Source organism: Pagrus major, chromosome 9 (assembly GCF_040436345.1).
Source record: "Pagrus major chromosome 9, Pma_NU_1.0".
NCBI classification, from domain to species: Eukaryota; Metazoa; Chordata; class Actinopteri; order Spariformes; family Sparidae; genus Pagrus; species Pagrus major.
Window position 1 is genome coordinate 7,724,658 of NC_133223.1, and position 23,424 is coordinate 7,748,081.

At 41.4% G+C, this 23,424-nt stretch overlaps 2 protein-coding genes across 4 annotated transcripts in view; one reads left to right on the plus strand and one right to left on the minus strand.

The window, feature by feature from the left end:
- Positions 1 to 3,512, minus strand: part of gdap2 (ganglioside induced differentiation associated protein 2) — a 45,616-nt gene extending 42,104 nt beyond the window's left edge. The window contains exon 1 of one of the 3 annotated variants that reach the window (XM_073474303.1): positions 2,584 to 2,806. The gene's annotated coding sequence lies outside the window, so the exon portion shown is untranslated. Of the gene's footprint in view, positions 1 to 2,583; positions 2,807 to 3,452 lie in introns of those variants that run through there. The other 2 variants (XM_073474304.1, XM_073474305.1) reach the window with 2 other exon arrangements.
- A 419-nt stretch (positions 3,513 to 3,931) lies between these two features.
- On the plus strand, positions 3,932 to 22,778 carry wdr3 (WD repeat domain 3). The gene is made up of 27 exons (XM_073474333.1): positions 3,932 to 3,976; positions 5,221 to 5,416; positions 5,522 to 5,731; positions 5,978 to 6,096; positions 7,594 to 7,672; positions 8,408 to 8,503; positions 9,784 to 9,885; positions 11,181 to 11,282; positions 13,945 to 14,045; positions 14,398 to 14,502; positions 14,693 to 14,923; positions 15,018 to 15,111; positions 15,375 to 15,476; positions 15,614 to 15,696; positions 16,514 to 16,652; positions 16,806 to 16,862; positions 18,014 to 18,114; positions 18,577 to 18,688; positions 18,992 to 19,126; positions 19,215 to 19,265; positions 19,539 to 19,604; positions 19,833 to 19,925; positions 20,212 to 20,262; positions 20,399 to 20,442; positions 20,577 to 20,705; positions 22,236 to 22,329; positions 22,441 to 22,778. The coding sequence occupies exons 2-27, from the start codon at positions 5,243 to 5,245 to the stop codon at positions 22,594 to 22,596; spliced, it is 2,826 nt and encodes a 941-aa protein (XP_073330434.1). The 5' UTR covers positions 3,932 to 3,976; positions 5,221 to 5,242; the 3' UTR covers positions 22,597 to 22,778.
- The last annotated feature ends 646 nt before the right edge of the window (positions 22,779 to 23,424 follow it).

Below are 23,424 nucleotides of genomic sequence, written 5' to 3' on the forward strand. Positions count from 1 at the left end.
ATTTTCTATTATAGACAACAAAGAAAAGCAGATTACATTCATTATTTGTTGATGGACTAATGAATTAAGCAATTAATAGTTTCAGCTCTGTTTTCAAATTATTCATGAGGCAAAAATACTAAACCACTTGCGGCTGCCAGTTTGTCACCCACTGGGATCTTTGTAATTAAAATAAGTGTTAGCTTCAAGCCTGAATCAATCTATGTCAACTCATATTAATGTTCAGTTATTTTACTTACATTTAGTGATGAGGAGATTTGTATTTCACCCCCTTTTTCCTCAACTTGCTCTGTCTAATTCTACTTCACTCCATGATTTTCACTTCTCCCAGACTCCCTGTTGACCCTGACTGGGATTGCAACCTGTGCTGTTGCTTGTTGCTCAGGAGGTAGAGAAGTCGTACACTAATTAGAAGGTTGGCAGTTCAATCCCCTGCCCCCGTAGTCTCGTAGTCAAAGTGTCCTTGGGTAAGATACGGTTATCGAAATTGCTCCTGAAGACATAGCCATCGGTGTATAAATGTGTGTGAATGGTTACCTCTGCTGATGAGCAGGAGGCACTTTGCATGGTAGCCTCTGCCTTTTGAATGGTTGATAAGATGAGACAAGAGCTACATAAATGCAGTCCATTTACCACGCAGGCTTCCTGCTGCCTCTTCTATGGATAGATTGCTGCAGGTTGTTGTAAAAAGCTGTTGCCATTGATTCTGCAGAAACCTTCATGCTGCCATTTGAGATTGCTGAAACATTTTGTAACATCGAACTCCATTGTGATTGCTGGAAAGTTCTTTTTTTTGTTTGGGCAGGTATTCACAGGACTAAAATAAAGCTTCAATAATTGACAATAATTGACCCTGAAAAGACTCAACCCCAAAACGCAATTGCACATAACCCCTCTGATGGCAAAGTGCCATGTCTGTGTTTGAGTGTGGACTTATCTCGGGCTGTAGCCACTGAATATTGTCAATATCAATTAATCTATAGATTTAAGGGGTGTCACGGTTTTTCAAAATAAACAATTTGATTTATTTTTCAGTTTTCAATTTTAAACAATACTAGGGAGAACTGCAGATTCTGCCATTTATTTCATTAATTAAAATCAAATACTCATTTTGCTACAATTTTTATGAAACCCCTTGTAGATATATCATTTTTAATTAATTGATTTTTTCATCCATTACATGCCAGAAAATCAGTTCCTCAAGCCCACAACATCTTCAGATTGCTTGTTTTGTCTAAAAATAATATCCAATATTGGATCCAATATATAATCAACATACAATACTATAAAATATTGAGAGTTTGGAACCTGTATGTGTATGTTTATTTTTTTTTTTTTGCATGATAGAAGGCTTAAATGCCTAAATGACTGTAAAAATGGTCGCAGATTTACTTTCTCTGACTGTTGTGTGCCACAGTTTCATGTCCCGAGTTTTAAAATGTCGTTCAAAGAAGAAAAATATGAGTAACCACTGAATATTTGTCTTTGTGAGCATGAAATTGGTACAGATCAGTGTGAAATACTGGTAAACAGCAACTTCATTGTTATAAACCTGAAAACATCAGTACTGTCAGGCTACGAAAAACCCAGCACTGATCAAACTACAGTACTTTAGTCTGACTGCAGCCAGATATACCTCTACTGATTTCAAGCAGCAAATCTACTAAAAACCCTGCATGTGATAACATTATCAGCAGATTAGAGAAGATGAGCTTGTTAATGTCTCATTAAATACAAGCGTGACAGCAGCCTCTGTTCATGAATCAGGCATGAATTCACAGTTACATGACAACTGGGTCTTTTACTCACACAGTTGGGTAGTTTAGAGAATATTATTCAACACCTCAACACCAATTTTGAGTGAGTTATTTATCAAGTAAAAACAACAACAAAAAAACCCAAAACCACACCTTTCCAGCTGCTTAATGAGAGGATCTGCCGCTTTGCTCTGTACACCTTTGTTAGTTGGACAAAAAAGTGCTAAACCAATTTGAAAGTTAATCAACAACTATTCGGACAATATATTGAATCAGCCCAATCATCTAATTCAATCAAACAAAAATGCCTGACATTTACTATTGCCAGTTTCTCAAACGTGAAGATCTCCTGCATTTCTCTGCTTCACATCAGAGTGACTTTGGGTCATTTTGACAGGAGTAATAGACAGATTCATCAACAGTGAATATAACTGTTAGTTAATCTTCAAGATGAGGAAAACACGATGCTTTCCTCAAACATCTGGGTTTGTTTGTTTGTTTGTTTGTTTGATTGCTTGCTTATACTGGTTGTTAAATGACAACCAGGATATTCCTCGGACATGTTCACCTGTGTGTCACTGCTTCATATGTGAAGGCAGGCTAACAGCTGCATCTCATTAAATTAACCAAAACACTGAAGGACTGTGACAAAGTCAGAGGCAGTGGTCCACACAAACACTCACGTTTCTGTCAAATAAACAATTTCCACGTGATAACTGAACTCCATTTACCTCTTAAAAACATTTATGACTGCCTCTAAGCGAACTACTTTCTATATAAACCATTAAGTTTGTATTTTGGTCAGCCAAAACCAGCAGTTACCCACCTAGCCAGTTGTATTTCCTCCGGACAGAGGTGATGTCCACACCAGAAAAATAACGAAAAATTAATGAATGTTGACACGACAGTTTACAATGACAAGAGGCGTTGTCGTCCCTCTTTTCTTCTCATAGTAACGCGCAAGGTAGTCGCAAAAGCGGTCAAAAATGAAGTTAACCAGGTTTAACTACACATTTAGCCAGTATGCTAGGTGCTTATTGCTGCAACGTCATGGTAGCGCCGCCAACACAACATCATCCGGTCAGGACTTTCAAAATAAACCTCCAATTGAGGCTTCAAATATTGATGGTATATTGGCAGCCTAAATGTCATACAGCGTGTAATATTTGCTGGTCTGGAGACACATTCTCAAATACACTACGCTGTTATAGCAACAGAAGCACATTTTAATTTTCGTCATCTTCACATACATGTATTTTTTAAGTGGGGGTGGACTTTTGGTAAGGAGCAGAATAACTTTACTATTCCCTTTTCAGAGAAATTCATTGTTTTTTCATTCTGTAAGTAGGGGGTGGAGGGGTAGATGATGATTGTTTGTTGTATTTATTTTCTATGTTATTTAACTAGTTTGTGTATGAAATATAACCAGCACCATGGGAAGCTGTTTCTTTGTGCAAAGGAAACTGTTATACGTTTATCATTAATGGGTTTTTTTTTTTAAGGTATCATATCCCACAAAGGAGAACCACATCATGGCAAATTTCATTTGATAGACTTTTAATCTACCAGAGTTGTTACTGCGTGTGTGTTTGAAATCATGTCCTGATATCAAAATAGCACACGCTTTTATTTTGTCTGAGACATTTAAGACAACATCCGGCACAGTTCCTGTTATTTCTGTTGCAATTGACTCACCAGTCTTACGATTCCTAATCAGCTGACCAAGTACAGACAGACACTTCCGCTGTAGCTGTTCGGGTACTGACAGAAGTCACTGCATAGTTTTAAACTGCAAAACCACTGACTGTAAAACAAACATGTCTGAGCACTGACAAAATAAACGAAATGGTCGGCTGCAATGAGAAGAAGAGGATTATTTTAGAGTTTGTTTTCTAATAACGAGACAGCTCGATAAAGTCTCTTATCAAGTGTGTTGTGCATCTTCTGTGAGCGTAGACAAAAGCAACAGAGAAAAAACCATCGAGTAGAAAAAGACAGACACAAGCTGTCACCCACCACACACAGTTGTGTTCCATTACTGGTCATAAATACCTTTTTGTAACAGTGTATTATACTTTTACGGACAAGCTAGTGATACATGGTGACAACAACATTGTTTTTCTTTTAGTATTTGTATCGATCTGTGATCGACTGGTTGAGTCTGAAACAGCTGCACAGGAAACACAACACAAGTTTAGCTAGCAGCCGCATTTTCAGAGGTAAGAGGAGAAACTAACTAACCATACCACACTTTACTTTGAAGACAGAAGTGTTAACTTGATTTAAAACATGTACAGGCACAAGTTAACATAATATCAGATTTGAGGAGCTACATTCATCCAGAAAATTCACCACGTGGGTTCATGAACAACCGGTGTGCTACGGTTAGTTGTACTCGATTCGTGGTACAGTGGTTGCTAGGCGGACGGGGCTTGGCGCGTGTTGAGTGAATTCTCTTGGCTGAAGCGCTAAACCCCGACCACGCGGGCGGTTATATGGTGCCAAAACAAGCGCTCCACTGACTGTGCGGACCAGCGTGCTATACCTCAGTAGAAATGTACAAAAACTAAAGTTGTAGGTTAACTGCGCATATTTAAAAACAGGATAAACAGACGATAGCGACAGTACACCACCGGGACTCATATAGTAACATTAAAGTGACATCACCGCGGGAGAAAATATAACGACACAATCAGACTCTCTCTGGACCATCAGAGACACATTATACACCGTTTTAAGGTATGCATTATGATTACACTAATAATGGCATATAGCATAAGGAGGTCAGTCATCAGTGTAATTTTTAGTGCCTCATGCTTGTATGTTGTGAGGTGTTTTATTACATTATAATGTAAATCACGGGATAACATACATTATTCATCAGAATAGAAATATTAGTGGCAATGCGCAGATAAATGCTTTGTAACTACAATAGTTTTACAATATATTCGCAAAAATATCATAAATAAAAGATCATTGTTTTGTTTCTGTAATAATCAGATACACTTAGTGGTATGTGCATTCATTTGTGTACTTCAGGTCCCTGTTTTAATATGATAATGCCCCTGACAATGCAGAAAAGCAAGGCCCATATATAAATCTTTTTCCCAGTTTGGTGTTTAGGAACTTGACTTGCCTGGCCTTAGATAATGAACATCATGTTATTTAATTCAGACTATGTTGCGTAAGGACACAAATGCTGTCCTGTTGACATTAAGGGGAGAAGAAACACTGACCAAGTAGGATAAAGTAACTTTGTATAAATTGCCTCAGACACACTATAGATCCCATGGGAGTAGTTTAGGAATATTACAGTGTTTTTCCTAATAAAACTTTGTGGTCTGAATCCATGTGCTCCAGTATACCTTGGACGTGAAGTTTTTTACTGTCACTACAGTGTTTTTCTTTTTTATTCCACTTGTATGTGATCAATCAAAGTCTCTTATGTGTTTTTGTGAAACAGAAATCACTTTAGGCTGCCGGTCATGGGGTTGACCAAGCAGTACCTGCGCTATGTCGCCAGCGCAGTGTTTGGAGTCATCGGCAGCCAGAAAGCCAACATCGCATATGTGACCCTCAGAGGGGGAGAGAGGGGGCGCTACGTTGCTGTGGCTGCATGTGAACACGTGTTCATCTGGGATGTCCGAAAGGGAGAGAAGGTGAGATTGTGAAGTAGTTATAACAGCAATGGAGGACTGGTCAAGGAAATGTCTTCCACCTCAGATTGTGTTTAGATTTCAACCAGCCACCGTCTTTCTGTCCAGGTCCTGATCCTGAAGGGACAGAAACATGAGGTGACCTTCCTCTGCCCTTCCCCTGATGGCATCCATATCGCTGTGGGCTACGAAGATGGTGCTGTGAGAATCTTCAGCTTGCTGAATGGAGAGAGCAACGTCTCTTTCAATGGCCATAAGTCTGCTGTCAGCGTCATACGCTATGACAGGCTCGGAGCTCGGCTTGTCACTGGTTCCAAGGTAAGTCAGGCAGGGTTTTAATGATTTTTGTTAAGGTGATTTTCACAGTGTTTCAAAATTGTACACAGGGATGGAGTGTTAAGTGTTACAATCAGTAGAAGATAAAGTGGGTTTAGGAAATCCTTTTTTTGTGTCCTGACTTGATCAAATCAGTAAAATTCCAGTCTGCATTCAGGTCCACTGGTTTGTTGCCTATTTGTTACAGCATCTGTTACACATGTTATTACATTTTCCTCCTCCCTTCAGGACACAGATGTGATCGTGTGGGACATCATCAATGAGTGTGGGTTGTACAGGCTGAGAGGCCATAAAGACGTCATCACACAGGCCTTGTTCCTCAAAGACAAGAACCTCCTGGTCACAAGGTAAGACACCTTTTACCTGCTGCCTTCACTGATTCACCAGTTTATTGATAACATGTAGATTCTAAAAACACATTATTACAATAATGTCAATTACTGACTATGTATTTTATTGAGGATCATTAAGGACTAGAGGTTGAAAGATAGTTGTTTTTTAATAACAGCAGCCTGGAGCAGGAAAATAGTGATAACCAATTTAAAAATTTGACACAGAAGTAACTAAATAAATAAAGACCTGAACTGAAATAACTATAAATACATCTAGGTAAGAGCAATTTTTATTTTTTGAGGTATTATTTTCTCGCGAAGTCAGTAATTCCAGATGAGATTGAGTCTGTGAAAAACACTGATATACGCTGGCTGGCCAAAAAACAAGTCACACACTCTAATATTTCGTTGGACCGTCTTTAGCTTTGATTACAGCACACATTCGTCGTGGCATTGTTGTGATAAGCGTATGCAATGTCACAACATTTATTTCCATCCAGATTTGCATTAATTTTTCCCCTAGATCTTGTATTAATGGAGAGTCGGGCCGCTGCATAAAGTCACATCCCAATGATTCTCAATGGGGTTCAGGTCTGGACTCTGTGGTGGCCAATCCATGTGTGAAAATGATGTCTCATGCTCCCTGAACCACTCTTTCACACTTTGAGCCCGATGAATCATGGCACTGTCATCTTGGAACATGCCCGTGCCATCAGGGAAGAAAAAATCCATTGATGGAAAAACCTGGTCATTCAGTATATTTTTTTTTTTTCACATAATGTTGCTGAACCTAGCCCTGACCAACTGAATCAACCCCAGATCATAACACTGCCCCCACAGGCTTGTATGGTAGGCAGTAGGCATGATGGGTGCATCACTTTACCCGCCTCTCTTCTTGGGGTAAATCTGGACTCATCAGACCACATGACCTTTTTCCATTGCTCCAGAGTCCAATCTTTATGCTCCCTAGCAAATTGAAGTCTTTTTCCCTTGTTTTTGGCCAAGCAGTGTATGTCCATGCATGACTGGTGGAGAGTACACCACCATGGGCCACGAATGGAGCCAAGTTCAGGCGATACTGATAGTTTATTAAACGTCCTACCTAAACGTTGATTCCATCTTCAGTGCTGACAGAGGTCAAGCATGTTTGTTAAAAACCAAACTGAACAGAAATGTGAACAGTACGTACAGTAAATACAACATGTATGCAGATTTAAGCTACACTACATGACTTCACACTGTCTTTGATGCAACCAGACAGCCTTCTGACCTGCATATGGATTCATTAGTGCTACTGTGTTTCAAATGATATGATCCTAAATGTAATGTGATATTAAAAATAATGTTTGAATTGTTTTTTTTAAGCTAATAACCTTTTTAAAACATTATATTTAATACCATTAATAACATCCTCATAGGCTTTACACTGTTCGGAACAAGATCTGCACTGCTATTAACACAGTGTGTGTATATATGTGTGTGTCTGTGTGTGTGTGCTCTGCCTCTGTACAGCTCCAAGGACAGTTTTGTGAAGTGGTGGGACCTGGACACACAGCACTGCTTCAAGACCATGGTGGGCCATCGCAGCGAGGTGAGGGACTTCTGACTCTGCAGTCATTCACACAAACAGAGTGTCGTCCTGACGGAGGAAGAGTAACTCAAAGTACACAGCACTAGAGCCAGACTAGCTGAGTGAGAATGAACAGCTGGTACTGGATTGGTTACTAAACACATGTAAACATAACTGGTGTTGTCAGAGAACAAAGAGCAGGTCTCACTTTTCAGTCCTGCTTTTTTTATAAAGCAGAGCTAATTTAGTTTCAGTCTCTTGAGTTCTGCCTGAAAAGATCATTTGATTTTATTACTGCTGTTGACATTACGCCAGCGAGACAGGATTGATTCATTTAACCTAATAGAGGCTGATGATTAGATCACTGTGGATCACAATATTCTCTATTACACTCTACTGTAACATCTCTCTGTTTGTTGTCAGCAGGACCTTGTAAAAAATAAGCTAAGAGCTTGTAACGGTCCACATGTGCAGATTTTATGTGACATTTTTAGCATGATATATTTCCATGCATATTGACTGGTTTAAGTTTGTTATGAAAAAGGGAAGCTATTTGTTGGACGACAGCAATTTAATGTGGGCTAACCCTTGGACTGTTGTTAAAAGGGTTACAAAAAAGAGTCCATTGGAGTGTTTATATTTTTTTCACCTTGTCTTACCTGGATGAATGAGATGAATCAACTGAGTTTATTTTTCTGTGTGTGTGTGTGTGTGTGTGTGTGTGTGTGTGTGTGTGTGTGTGTGTGTGTGTGTTAGGTGTGGGGCATGGTGCTGCTGAACCAGGAAAACAGGCTGTTAACAGGATCAGCAGACAGTGAACTCCGAGCGTGGGACATCAACTACCTGCAGGAGGTGAGGAAGAACACAGCTGGACACTTTGTTCTCAATACATGCCAGCTGCTCTGCTCACCGTAACCACCTGATACTGAGAAGAACTGGGAAGTTAGCTTGAGCTCTGATGGCCACCATGGCTAAGTCCCACCTGTAAACCTTACCAAAAGAGAATGAAGGAGACAGAAAGGTTTGAATTGCTAGGAGCTGAAGTTTGAGTGAGCATAATATAGTCTTGTGCGCAAAATGAAATGTCATTATAGGAAAGCTGATAAATAAGTTCATCATATTTAGCACCACAACAGTGACTCACCAAAGATAATAATGACTGTATATATATTTTTAAATAAATCAACATACACTACTCAAAAAGAGTGAGGGATATTGGGATATCTGTGCATATATGCATGTGAATGGATATGCAATACAAGTCAAATGAAATGTGTCACATTATTTTGGGGACCATAAATATTCACAAAGTAAAACTGAGATATGTCACAGAATAAACAATCAAGTCAACCAAGAACCCTTAAATCAGACTACATTGTGTTATGTCAGACAGACTGCTGTTGTGTGAGATTTCCTTTTTTTTATCTAGCAGTAAAAAGGTGTACCAGGATGTGTTTGAATTCATGTGCAGCCGCAGATGACAAAAGTCCTTTTTATGTAGCCTGTTTTAGTTTTTCCAAACCAGTTGATGGAAATACACATAATTCCTGTTTTGTCTTTTATGGCATTAAAAACATTTAAACCTTTTGTACTGGGAGATTCAACTATCAGTAAATAACTATAGTTTTCTTTGACTCTGTGTTTTGTACATCGGTTCAGTGTCGCAAAAGAGAATAAAACATTAAAGGTCCAGTGTGTAGGATGGAGGGGGATTTAGGAGGATCTATTGGCAGAGATGTAATATAATAATTACGTTTTCATTAGTAAAACTAAGAACTTTTGTGTTTTTGTTACCTCAGACTGAAGTCTTATATCAACAGAGAGGTGGATCGTCTCCACCATGTTGCACCGCCATGTTTCTACAGTAGCCCCAAATGGACAAACCAAACACTGGCTGTAGAGAGAGCCTTTCAGGTTTTTAGCAGGCAGTGTAGTGGAGGGTGGTCAGCTTTCTGCAATTTTGCAACCTCACTGCCAGATGCCACTAAATCCTACACACTGGACCTTTTAAAGCAGCTACTGCTCGTTTAGCCCAGACAAAGAAAAACTGATGTTCCCTCACAATGTGCTGTAAAGGCTCTGTCTATGTCTGTCTGTCTGTCTGACTGTCTGTCTGTTTACTTCCTGCTCAGGAGAAAGCTGAGGGTGAGCCCAAAGTGAAGAAGGGGAAAACTCTGCTGGATGATGACGATGATGAAGACAATGAGGAAGGGGTGGATGAAAGTCTTGAGGAGGTACGACAAGAGTCGTCATTTATATTTATATTCTTCAGAATAAAAACTGTGATGAAGAGTTAATTTTTATATACGCAGTTTTGGTCCTTATATAGTAATGGAGGTGTAAAGACTTCATCTCTGGGTCATTTGAGGCCACTAAATGAAAACCTGACACACATACACTGCCCGGCCAAAAAACAAGTCACACACTCTGAGGTTGGACCGCCTTTTGCCTTGATTACGACACACATTCACCGTGGCACAACATTTATGTCCATCCGGAGCTGCATTCATTTTTTGCCAAGATCTTGTATTGATGATGAGAGAGTCATTGCGTGAAGTCACATCCCAACGATTCTCAATGGGGTTCAGGTCTGGACTCTGTGGTGGCCAATCCATGTGTGAAAATGATGTCTCATGCTCCCTGAACCACTCTTTCACACTTTGAGTCCGATGAATCGTGGCATTGACATCTTGGAATATCCCCGTGCCATCAGGGAAGAAAAAGTCCATTGATGGTAAAACCTGGTCATTCAGTATATTCAGGTCGTCAGCTGACCTCATTTTTTGGGCACATAATGTTGCTGAACCTAGACCTGACCAACTGAATCAACCCCGGATCATAACACTGCCCCCAGAGTTCTCTTCACATTGTGCGTGTGGACATTTTTTTCGACCACATTTCTTCCTCGAAGATGATGGTTCACCACTATCCTTCTAGTTCTTAATTTCAGTAGTTTTAGCACCTTCTTAGTTGTTTTCTTTGCTTGATGCAGGCCAATAGTTTGACTCTTCTGAACCAGAGTAACATCTTTTCCACGACCACAGGATGTCTTCAGACATGGTTGTTTAAGAAATGAGAAGCTGCTCACTGCATCAGTTAGAGTTAAATAACTTGTTGCCAGCTGAAACATATTAATCACTGCAGTAATTATCCAATGGAAGGCTCTTACCTATTTGCTCTGTTGAATCCAGGTGGTGACTTTTCTTGGCCAGGCAGTATAAATGACATACATTAATATATGTCCTCTGACCAGAGGCTTCTTAACATTCAGACAACAGGAGCAGGATAACGGTACCATTAGTCTTTCAGAACAGGTTTTAACAGCGTCTGTTTAAATGTAATTTATTAAGTGCCTCTTCACATTTACACTTCTCACTGATGAATTATGTTTTAATGGTGAGGCTGTTGTGCTTCAGAAAGTATTTTTCAGCTCTACCGACAGCAGCGCTCCATCTTATGCTCAAATAAATCTCTTCTTTGTGTACTTGGTGTAAACTTTGTCCTCGCTCTCTCTTTCTTTCTCTCTCAGCGGATTTTGAGTTGTCAGAAAGCTGGCTCTATCCTGAGAGAGGCCCGAGACAGAGTCGTCTCCCTGACAGCAGACACCAAGGCCAGAGTCATCGCCTGCCATGTGAGTATCCAAGAGTGTTCTGGTTCTCTGACAGCTTAAAAAATATCTGGGACACAGAGGATTTCAGATTGTCACAACATAAATAATATCAACATACTGAGATATACTGAATATTTTTAGTTTATAAACATGCCTCATGGTGGATATGGAAAATACATCAGTGACACAATAAAGCACAGATAATTCTCTTTCACTGTTTTTAGAATCATTTTGAAATCTCAGGAGGACGAGATAGGAGGAGTAGGGCCGGTTGAGGACTTCCATTAGTCCTCATTAGATTTTGGGGTTTTCCCAGCACTTTTAAATCAAGGAGGCCCTCATCAGTGGCTGTGTGGCTGATTTAGCACAGTAGCTCCATTCACACGGGAATCATGCGCCGATACTCCGCTGTCTGTGTCAAAGTTACAGATGTGGCAAGGGGGGACAGATTTGCTGCAGCTCTGATCCGCCTCTGGAGGTAGTATCAGAGCCGCAGCAGAGGCGAGCCTGCATCTGTGTGAAAATGAATGGAATGTGTCAGTCTGAGGGTGTTCACAGTCTGACAGCTAAACAGATCCTTCACTCATCAAATAAAAGAGAAATGTCCCACACTTCAACCCACAAAGCAACATTACAGGACCAAACAACAGTAATCTGGTAACTGGTAGTGTCTTTGGCAACTTATAAGAGGAAAAAAATACCACATCCATACGTGGAAAAGCGTCCACATCCTGTCTGTCCAACCGACTCTTAGTCACATTTCTGTCTGAAAAACAGCATCTGTCCCCGGCAGCAGAGCCAGGCGGCTCCCACAGTTGAATGGCGTGATTATGTGATGTAATTCAGAGCAAAAAACACTATTGTGTTGTTGTAGTTACTGTCTCTGGCAACCCCCAGAAAACAGCATCCCTCCCCGCGAGTGAGAGTCAGACAGTCTGCTGTTTACTGATGGTGATTATGTAGTTATTTAATCTTTAAACGTAAACGTAACTTTGTCACTTTCCAGGATGCATGGTGGGTCAGGATCTCAATCACAACACATTATAACTCCATCCATATGATTATAAACAGTCAGTGGGTATATGTTTAGATTAACAGGTGGACACCGGAGAAACGCGTTGAAAAAAACCACACAGATCTCAACGTCATGATGTGTACCCTCACGTCTCTTTTGGTTCCCCTGCTTGGTTCAGTGTGAACAAAATCAGGTGGTGAAGACGAGCCTTCGCTGCAGCGATAATGCGGAGTCTCTGTGTGAAAAGGGCTCTTGATTCAGTGTTAAGGGCAGTCTTGTGGCTCTTCAGCCTGGTATAATAGTGACTTTGCTCATTTACTGTGGTTTCCACTTAATTGTGGCATTTTCTCTTTCCACAAGCATGAAACCACTCCCTGACAACCTATCAATTAGAGACGGTTTAATACGATCCACAGTGGCGTGAAGGTTGTTTGTCTCTTTTTTGGTTTTGTTTGTCTTTCCTTGATGTTTTTTGGATTAGGAACGCTGTTTATTGACAAGTTATTTCCTGTCATGCAAGGAGAGGCAAGATGAATGTGCTTGGCCGCGTTCGGCTGGCTGTCAGATGTAGTTTTTGTTGTTTTCTATTTACATGAACCAGTGTGAGGCAGCTGTTGGTTATTGTCTCTGTTAGTTACATGAAGTTGGCCTGATGTATCCAGATCCTAAAGCTGGAATCACAGACAGACTTTTCCATTGTTTTTTTGTAGTTTTATATGCAATCAGTGCACTATTGATGGGATGTAACGATACACAGAAGTCACGGCTCACTACATACCTTAATTTTGAGTTCAGTTTGATATGATGGACGAAGGCAACAACAATTCACAATGCTAGGTTTCTTTTCATTTCATTTCATCTTTTCATTCATCATGTGAGTTAATGTTTTCCACCTTGTGACATTTAGTGCCCCTTCAGATAGTTTGTACAGCCAGTAGTGCACTAAGCATTAAACAGCGAACATACACTCTCACATAGGTCCTATGTTTATGCAGGGCTGATAAAAAACAAATGTAAACATGATGTAAATGCTGATTGCTTGGGTATGTCTCCGGCCCTGTCTGCCTTCACATCTAGAGGCTGCTTTAAAACAGCACGGAGAGTTGTTGGACTCGCTCCGGTGATTGACACATCTGGGTGATGCCATTTAATTAGCATGTTGGACGTGTTTCCACTCTGTCGAACAACGCCGACACACTGTCTTCTAACGATGCACCGCTCACTGTCTGAACATTTCCCACACGTCTGATTTGAAAGAAGCAGGAGGGTCCTCTAGCTCCGGTGTCTCATTTGAACTCACCATAGTAGAGTCAGTCACAGCAGGCGTTCTCATTTCTTAGTTTTCACATCCTCGATTCCTTTTCTTGTCATCTCTGCTCCTTCTTTGTCTTCATCTTCTTCTTCTTCTTCTACTTCTACTTCTTCTTTTACTTTTACTTATTCTTCTCCTTCTTCTGCTTCTGCTGCTTCTGGTTGTACTTTCACACATTGACGTGCTCTCGCCACAGTATTACAGTCACACAAATTCTTCCTATGACTGCATGCACTTGAACCATGACATCCAAAACGTGATGGTTTGGGATGAATAAATGTACTGATACACCTCTAAATATATGATATTTTATAGGCAGTTAATATCTCTGTACATATCTCTTCCCTCTCCATCAGGGCAATGATTCGGTCCTGGAGCTCTTCACTGTGCTGTCAGAAGAGGAGGTGCAGAAGAAAATGACAAAGAAGCTGAAGAAAGCCAAAAAGAAGGCAGCCAAGTAAGTTAAGGAAACACCATTATTTCTGTTTAGGTACCACTGCTACAGCTAATATTACTCCTGATAACAATGTGCGGTGTATAACCTTCTGCTACCTCTTGTATAACTGTGTCTTCTTCCTACTTCCATGTCTTCATCTGCTCAGTTTAGCAGGTTCCGTTTTTTTTTACATTACTTCACACCTGCTGCTACGACTGCTACTCCTTATACTGCTATTTTAATCACTTCCCCTACCTTTGCAAGCACTTCTACAGTTTCTGATGCTGCTGAACTGTGAATGTAGTAGTTCCTCACTTGTGGGGTTTTGAGGTCAGTAAGCTGAAGCTTGTTGTATGTCTGCCCCCTGCTGTAGAGCTCAGGAAGATGCAGACGAGGAGGCAGCAGAGCCGGTGGTGGAGAGGATGCTGAAGGACGAGATCATCAGACTGACAAACATCAAGGCCTCCGCCAAGATCAGGTCAGTGTGGAGCCAAACATGACAGGAGCTCCGAGGTTACAGAAGGGAGCTGGTTTTAAAGAAAAAAACAAAACCTGGCACTCCAAAGCACAGTCATTCATTTAGACTAAACTTACAGACAATGATGAAAGCCACTGACCTAATCTTTATTTCCTAACCTCGTACACACCTCTCCTCCATCCTCTCTCAGATGGGTGGAGTGCCTGTCCTGTGCAGGCGGTGAGCTGAAGGTGGCACTGCTGCTGCAGAACAACACCATTGAGACCTACAGCCTGAAGACTTCAGACAAGACCCCCGCAGCCAATAAGACGGCTCGCCTCACACTCGGAGGCCACCGCACCGATGTGCGCACGCTGGCCTTCAGCTCAGACAACCTGGCCATCCTCTCCGCCTCTGGGGACACCGTCAAAGTTTGGAACAGGTGAAACTGTCTCAGTCCCAGCTTGTCTTGGAGATGTCTTTGAAGTGTGACTGAGTGGTGGTCTAACAGGATGTCCCCCCCCCCCATGTTACAGGTCGACTCTGCAGGTGATTCGCACCATGGCCTGTGATTACGCCCTCTGCTCCCTCTTTGTGCCTGGAGACAGACAGATCATTCTGGGAACGAAGGTATTTTAGATACAACCCAACTCAGGAGCATCTGAAGCCAAACTATTATTTTCCTTGTAGAAAAAGTTTCAATAGCTGGTAAATTATTCTGTGTAATTTTCATCTTTTTATAAATTTGCTGCTGTGTAGCAGCCAGTTTGTTGTTTCAATTTAAAGTTTCAAAGGAGTGTGACAGGACAGGGTTGCTGGTGAGGCTACAGACAGTTAGACCTGAGTAGAAAAATCTTCTGTTGTTAATGTTTTGCGTTTGTTGTTTCTGTCAGAGTGGGAAGCTGCAGATCTTTGAGTTGGCCTCAGGAAGCCTCCTGGAGACTGTGGACGCCCATGATGGAGCCCTGTGGTCTCTGTGCCTCGCCCCAGACCAGGTAAACATGGCCATCTGCCTGTCTGTCTGCAGTCACACCCGTCTTTTCTTACTATTTCTTACCATGTCATCATCAGATTTCAAAAACAGCTGGCTTCTCTCGCTTTTTCATTTGTTGCCTGTGTGTCATTCCTGTAGAGGGGGATTGTGACAGGAAGTGCAGATAAGACAGTGAAGTTCTGGGACTTTGAGCTGATAAAGGACGAAGGGACTGGACAGAAGTAAGTCACCACCTTGGTCATTGTTCAAGTATCAGTATGGTGCATTTAGGATTTCCTCATATTTCCCTGCATCTAGTTTAAGTACTCGACTGTAACAGAAACCTTTCTATATATTCTGGGACAAAACCTTTGTTAGAGTTTGTTTTTATATTCGACTGCACAATTAAATAGCATCGAAATCACAATATTTCCAAATTCAATTTGAAGAAGCTGCAATTTTTTGATGAAGATAAAAAGTATATGACAAAACAGCATTATAAGCATTATAGTTATAAAACACAAAGTACTATAGTGCTGCAGAGATGCCCTGGCCAACAAGTGTTGTTCTCCATGTGTAAGAAAACATGTTTGGTACAGACTCTAACAAATACCACATCCTTTGGGTTTTATAGTTTTTTCAGTGAAAATGAAGGATTGTGATGAAAAAATGATCTGGATCATATTGTAATTGTAACATTTGTTAGAATAGTCACAACATGATGGTTTTTTTAGATGCACTAAAGTCTTGTCAAACGACTTATAATTGTAATTATAGATGATTTTGACTGTATTTGGTCAGCTTTTTACTCACACAGGTAACATTTGCAACAGTAGTACATATTATCTGCACTAAATATAAACTGGACTTTATCATTGATGTTAATATTGACTGAGTCTAACAATTTCCACTTCTGAATTTTTTTTTTTTTTTGCAAAAAAATGCTCAGTAACAGGACTTGATATGAGTCATATTTAATATTGTGTTCCAATGACGGATTGATTGTGTGTGTGTGTGTGTGTGTGTGTGTGTGTGTGTGTGTGTGTGTGTGTGTTACAGGAGGCTGACGGTGAAGCACACACGCACTCTGCAGTTGGAGGAAGATGTTTTGTGTGTGAAGTTCTCCCCTGACCACAGATTGGTGGCTGTGTCTTTGTTAGACTGCACAGTCAAGATCTTCTACACCGACACACTAAAGGTACATGAATACATATTGTACATAACAATACACAAAAAGTAGAACTGCCTTTATTCAATACAATTACAATGGCTTTACATAAGCCATTGCTTCATTTATAGATTCATAGATTCTGTTGACATCATAACCTTCCTCCTTCTTCCTCTGCTCCAGTTCTTCTTGTCTCTGTATGGACACAAGCTGCCTGTACTCTGTCTGGACATCTCACATGTGAGTACTCTCAAGCTGCAAAGTCAGCTGCTTTAGGCCTCAATAATAAGGTGTTGATATGGTTTATTTTGCAAGATGATGAATACAGTTAAAAACTCAGAAAATGTCTCTTTCATTAGAACCTTACTGTAAACAGAATGTATCGTAGTGTTTTATCAGCAGCTGGGTCAGGTTCAGTTCATGACGGTCACATCCCAGCGGGACTGAAGGTGTTTTGAATGTTAAATGCGTCTTGGTGTTGAATAAGATGCTTTTTGATGTTGTTGATGTCTCACTGGGGTATAAAGTAATATGACGGTATTTGTGTAAAAAAAGCTGAGCTGGCATGTGTGGCATTATCTAGTGTAAAATAATGTGTTTCTGATATGCACTTAGCCTACTTAGACAAGACTTGGGGGAAATAAGCACCCTTCTCCTATCTAGGTCCTTGTGGAGGACCTGATGACAGTAAACATGAACGCAGCTTTGTCTGTGTCAGCTGCACAGGGACAGAGGCATTTTTTTAAACTAGTCCTGCAATGTTATCTCCGCTGCTCGTAGTGGCCATCTTTCTCAGCTTAGCTACCTGTTCTACCCAAGGAACCTGAAAAAGAAGGAAGGGTCATTATGTCACTGAATCTTGCTTTAGTGACAGACTGTGTTGAAGTCAGTGGGAGATGACAGAGCCATGAACAGCAGCCTTTCCTACACAAATCTGAGGAAAGGAACAAGGTGTTGAAAAAAAAAAAAAACAGGTGTTAACCTCCTCTCTGAAGTGTGTTCTTTCATTTTCTGGAGGCATTTCTTCATCAGAAGTCATACGATGTAGATATGTTGGTGTTTAGTGTGTTTCCCATTGACTTCAATACAGCTGGCACCACAGTCTGACCCCAAAGCGAGATTCAGTGACGCAATGACCCCTCCTTCTTTTTTAAGTTCCTTGGTTCCACCATTAAAGACTGGACTCTGGTGGCATGTGTTGTGCACTGCATTACCTCAACACTGCAGATCTGTATCAGTTTAATTGAAAAAGGAGCGTTGATATCTCTAAATACCCAGATACACCACAATACCCCAATACTAGCCAAGCCTAACCGACTTTGTCTGAAATAAGGTCACGTTGACCCACAGTCCTGCCTCACAGTCTCTGATCTTGTGTTTGTGTGAACCAGGATAGCACGCTCATCGCCACTGGCTCCGCTGACAGGAACGTGAAGATCTGGGGTTTGGATTTCGGCGACTGTCACCGCTCCATGTTTGCTCATGACGACAGGTAACACCCAGCGACACAGACCCAAACCAAACAGTCCGTGTGTTAACTGGAACAAAAACACTGTATATCTAATATGTGGTGGTGAAATCACTTCTAGGCTGTCGAATTCCAGTTCCAGCTCTGACTTCATGTGTTGTGTTCAGGGACTCTGATCCATGTCCTGTTAACTCACACTGCCCGGTGACTTCACACCAGCTGCTCTTTCATCTCTCCACTCATCTGTTTTCTCATGGATCATCTCACTTTGTCCTTGGTGTTTTTTCTTGTTCTGCTTTTTTTTTTTTTTCAGCCTCTCTGTGTTCATTCAGTTTTCTTTCAACCTCATTCTTTGTTTCTTCTGAGCCTTTTCTTTTTGTCTTTTTGTCATTCTTCCCTACTTTCTAGCTTTCAATTTATTCTGTATTTGATCTTTTCTCTTGGCTGACTTTCTCTTTCTACCCTCTCTCTGTTTGCTCTCTACAGCGTCATGTTCCTCCAGTTTGTCCCGAAGACTCATCTGTTCTTCACAGCAGGGAAGGACAAGAAGATTAAACAGTGGGACGCTGACAAGTTTGAGCACATCCAGACGCTGGAGGTGACACGTTTCTCCGTACTCTCAATATTTGGGGTCGAGTGGCTTAGCCCGAGGACCACACCTCATTTGTCAGCTGTAAACCAGATTTGTCAAACAGAAACTAGATATGATGCAGTTGCTGATTTGTGGGTGATCACTTGTAGTGCAGTTGCTAGTAGGTGGTGCTGAATGACTATTTGCATTTGAAAGATGGTTAATAGTAAGGATGTAATGCCATTTACACAACAGAAATGTGTTATTCTTCATCACTAGGACGACTAAACCCTTCCATGCTGACATTTGGCTCTTCTCTCTGCCTCACAGGGCCATCATCGGGAGGTCTGGTGTCTGACCATCAGCCCAAATGGTGACCACATTGTGTCGTCATCTCATGACAAATCTCTGCGCCTGTGGGAGAGGACCAGGGAGCCCATCATCCTGGAGGAGGAACGGGAGATGGTGAGGTGGCGCACAGGGTAAACACCGATGATTTCACAACACACAGTTTCTTTGTATTTATTAAATGAGCCTGTTTTCATCTTGACAGGAGCGAGAAGCAGAGTTTGAGGAGAGCCTGGCCAAAGGAGACGCACCTGTGGTGAGTGCGCACTTTTCAACTTCCTGTCATCATCAACATCTTTCTACTTTTCACCAGACACTTGAAAACAAAAAGACGTGATGTTTGATGTTTAGGCATCTCATTGCTGTTTTTTTAGGGTCACTTAAATCACAGTTTGAATGGAATCACCTGTCCAGTTAACTAACAAATGATATCTCCACTAAATCTCCAGCTGGGCTTCCCGTTAAAGCAAATCGATCCTGCTGATGTATTTGATGGATGTAAGTGATGCATTAACTCTTGTTTCCACAGGTACCTGGAGAGACTGAAGGAGAGGCAGCACCAGCCGCCAAGAAGACCGTAGAGACAGTCAAGGCTGTGAGTTGACCTCACCTCTTGTAGCATAAATATCTTTCTCATTCTTATTAGATTTATTTTTATTATTGGATCTCTCTTGGAGCACCAACTGGATGCGACTTTCGATATTTTAAGGTTGTAGCTAAAGTCTAACGCTGTAGTTGATGTCACTGAGATTGAAATACATCGGAATGAGCAAGTTTTTATTGTCTTTGTTGACGTCCTCGCTGTCGTGTGATTTCTTTGCAGGCAGAGCGAATCATGGAGGCTCTGGAACTTTACAAAGAGGAAACCAGGAAGATGGAGGAGCATAAATATGCTTGTGAGCTTGCAGGCAAAGAGGTAGAGACATGATCTAGTAGTGACACTTTTTGACAAATCTGGAATTTGGTGTGGAGCATAAAAATCTTCGAACATCCTCTTTTAAAAATGCTGAGCGGGGCCGACTGGTCCAGCAGCCACAAAGATCACAGATAGATAAAACATAACCTTCAGATTCATTTCTGTTGTTTTTGGGTGTGAGATGTAAAACACTCTCTCAGGTTCTTTATGTTGCTTGTGAGTTTTTATGATGTCTGGATTCTGATTAATCTAATAAATGTGACAAACAGCCGTTGTTGTTTTGCAGCTGCCTCCACCAAAACCCAATCCTATCCTTGTGGCTTATGGAAACGTTTCAGTGAGTAGAACGATGATGAAGAATCACAACAACATGCCTTCAGTCGCTGAACGTTGATATCAATAATAGACCTACATATTGTTATTAGCTTGCTTGCAGCTGTAGGTAACTGAGTCTGTCTCTGTCCTTCTCTCAGCCGTCCCGCCACGTTTTAGATGTCATAAAGAAGGTCAGATCGAGGTGAGATGTGAGCTCAGGGTGACAACACAGATGTTTTACTCTGACCTTACCCATAAATATAATCATCATCTGCAGTGCTCTGTGCATATAAACAGTCTGTGGCCTTCCCTTCTCCTTTATGTTGTGATCACCAGTGAGCTGGAGGTTTCTCTGCTGGTCTTACCGTTCCCTTACATCCCTGAGCTGTTGCGGCTGTTCAACAGCTACATCAAGGAGGGCCTGGAGGTGGAGCTGGTCTGCCGCTGCCTCTTCTTCCTTCTCAAGTAGGTGCTCTCTACATGTGTGTGTGAAAACAAAGAGCAGAAACTGGATGAGCTATTTTTTTAATACACTTTTTTATACACAACTGCACTATCAGCTAACTGTGCGTGTGTTAACCACATCAAAAAATATCACAATTATCTTTTTTTTTTAATATTTCATAGCAAAGAACTGAAGAACATAACATCCCCATTCCTAATCTATTGCAAACTTAAATTAATATTGAATTTCCTTTCAAAACATAAGGTCATTCATTTATTTCCAATATGGACAGTGGAAGAACTGAAAAACCAAAATAATTAACTTCTTGTTGTCCAGATCAGATTTGGTGCGTTGCAGCCTTCTCCCAAACGTGTGAAGTAGCTGGGGGGGAAAACAACATAAAATGGCTCCATTCAGCTCCCAGATTGATTTGAAAAGACTTTATTTTTCACCCTTTTTAAGCTGAAATCTTCATTGTAGCTGCTAAGCTAAAAGCACTAGGGCACACCCAATTTGAAATGGGGGAACAAGCTCGACTGCACATCAAGGGTGTAAATAACAATCAATTTGGGATCTGGGGGCTTCGGTAGACTCGTTTCACTGTCATAATTTGAGCCATTCGATCCAATAACATTTGGAAAGTCTAGGAGCCGCACAATTAAATAATTTTATCCCCATTCAAGTTAGCCCAGCGCCAAACCAGAAGTTAGCAGGCTCGGTCAGCAGAAGTCTCCAGTGCTCACACTCTATGGGCCGCACAATGTGGAAGCTATGCGGAGGAGCCCCGGCCGGATGTTGTGTGATTTGGCTTCATGCACCACTAAACAGCTTTCATCGGAATGAATGGGGCTCCGCCTCGAGGGCTGTGTCCAGTAGTTATAGTGTCCATGACTATACCGGACGAGCTGTAGGGCGCCATTTTGTTTTTTGTTTTTGTTACTTTTGACGACTTTCGATTAGCATGGGGGTCAGCAGATAATGACAGAACTTTAATTTTAGGGTAAACTTATCCTTTATCTTTGGACAGCAATGCCATCTACTGCTATCATTGCCAGTATTCTCATCTACCTTCACTGTCCTGCTCTCTTCCACTAAAATGATATCTGGTTTACCATCTACTGTCTGCCTGAATCCGTGTGAATGAAGTATTAAAAGGCCTCCTTTCCTTTAAATAATTATAAGAAGAACAAGAAGAAGAAGTTCTTGCTACTAGTATTCAGGGTAATTAGGATACTAGTTAGTTTCTAGTTAGAACAATATTAGTATTACTATTTAGATAGTAAAAGATTAGAAGAAGAAGAATCTTTATTTATGCCACATATCATACAATGTACATCATGGTGGAACAGGTGCTCTGCTTTTGTCCCGTCCTGAGGGAGCAGTGGGCAGTGTTCACGCCCCGGGGACCGGGAACTTGAATCTCTCGTTCGTCTGTTGCCTTTCCAGAGCTGGAAGAGCAAATCTAACTGCAAATGTAGATCTGCACAAGCTGCAGGTGCTTGCAGTATGCAGTATTGGGCTGAGCTGACATTGTTGTCTTTTCTTTCAAGGATCCACTTTGGTCAGATCTCCAGTAACCAGATGCTGCTGTCTGTCATAGATGAGCTACGGACCAATACTCTCTCAAAAGTGCGCGAAATCAGAGTAAGTAACATCTGGAAAAGAGATTTAGTCACAGGAAAGTTTGTTGTCATCCTGACCAACATGATCATCCCTCTTCATTTCCTCATCACTTCTGCTCTCTGTGTGTCTCAGGACGTGATGGGCTTTAACAGCGGCGCGCTGCAGTTCCTCCAGCGGGAGATCGAGGGCAAAGAGGACGTGATGTTCTTCGCTGAAGCTACAGGCCAACTGAAGGAGAAGAAGAAGAGGAGGAGGAAGAGGGAGCGGGCCATCCTGACCATCGCTTGAATCCTTACGGACATTTTGGACTGTTTATGTATAAACATCCTCTCCCCATCTCCTCCCAGCTGTCTCCGGAGGCTTTACACTGTTGGTTTTTGTATGTTATGAATTTCTGGTCGGATGTAACACAGTGTTATTCAGTGACACGCTTCATTTCTCAAATAAACTGCGTCTGACTTTTTCTCACAGTACTTCAGGTTTTATGGGGGGCTTTTAAAACAAATAAATCCTCCGCTGCAGAGAGAAATGTAGTGTGTATACACAGCAGCTCCCTCTGCTGCTTCAGCTCTCTATAAAATACATTCATATACAGTTAAACTCTGAATACATTTCATGTTTAAATCAGTACCAGTGCTCCCTCCATGATCACCACACGCAGAGGACAGCTATGATTTAAGCTGCTCTCTGTCCTACAGGCCCGAAGGGAGCGATTCAGGTCCGGAGCCAACCGGGCTAAAGATGGTTTGGACATGAAACCTGTCAGAGTACCTGAGCTCCAGACCACCTGGGTGTCCCTTAGAGCAAGTCTCGAGCTAGACGCTGAGAAAAAACGACCCTGATCCCCGTTGGCCTCGCCACAGCCATCCACCACTGAAGTCAGGGAGATGTAGCTTGACTTTACAGCCCTGTTAACTTTGCCTGAATTTATAGTCCCAAGGCTTGCTAGATGTGGTAAACATATTTCATAGCGGGGGAGAAAATCTCAGTTTTCAGCTCGGCGTTTCACTCAAAAGTGAACAGTGAACGTTTTGGAGTGCCCAGCCCACTTATCCTGTGACCTTTACTAAAGTTTCACACCCACATCAGACACTTCATTTTCCACAAGTGTGTTTA

Bases quoted from the DNA above. Each gene is read 5' to 3' on its own strand.
- wdr3 (XM_073474333.1), top strand. From the start codon at position 5,243: ATGGGGTTGACCAAGCAGTACCTGCGCTATGTCGCCAGCGCAGTGTTT. The intron at 11,283-13,944 runs GTGAGTATCCAA...CCTCTCCATCAG, and splicing joins CCAGAGTCATCGCCTGCCAT to GGCAATGATTCGGTCCTGGA. The intron at 16,653-16,805 runs GTACATGAATAC...CCTCTGCTCCAG, and splicing joins TCTACACCGACACACTAAAG to TTCTTCTTGTCTCTGTATGG.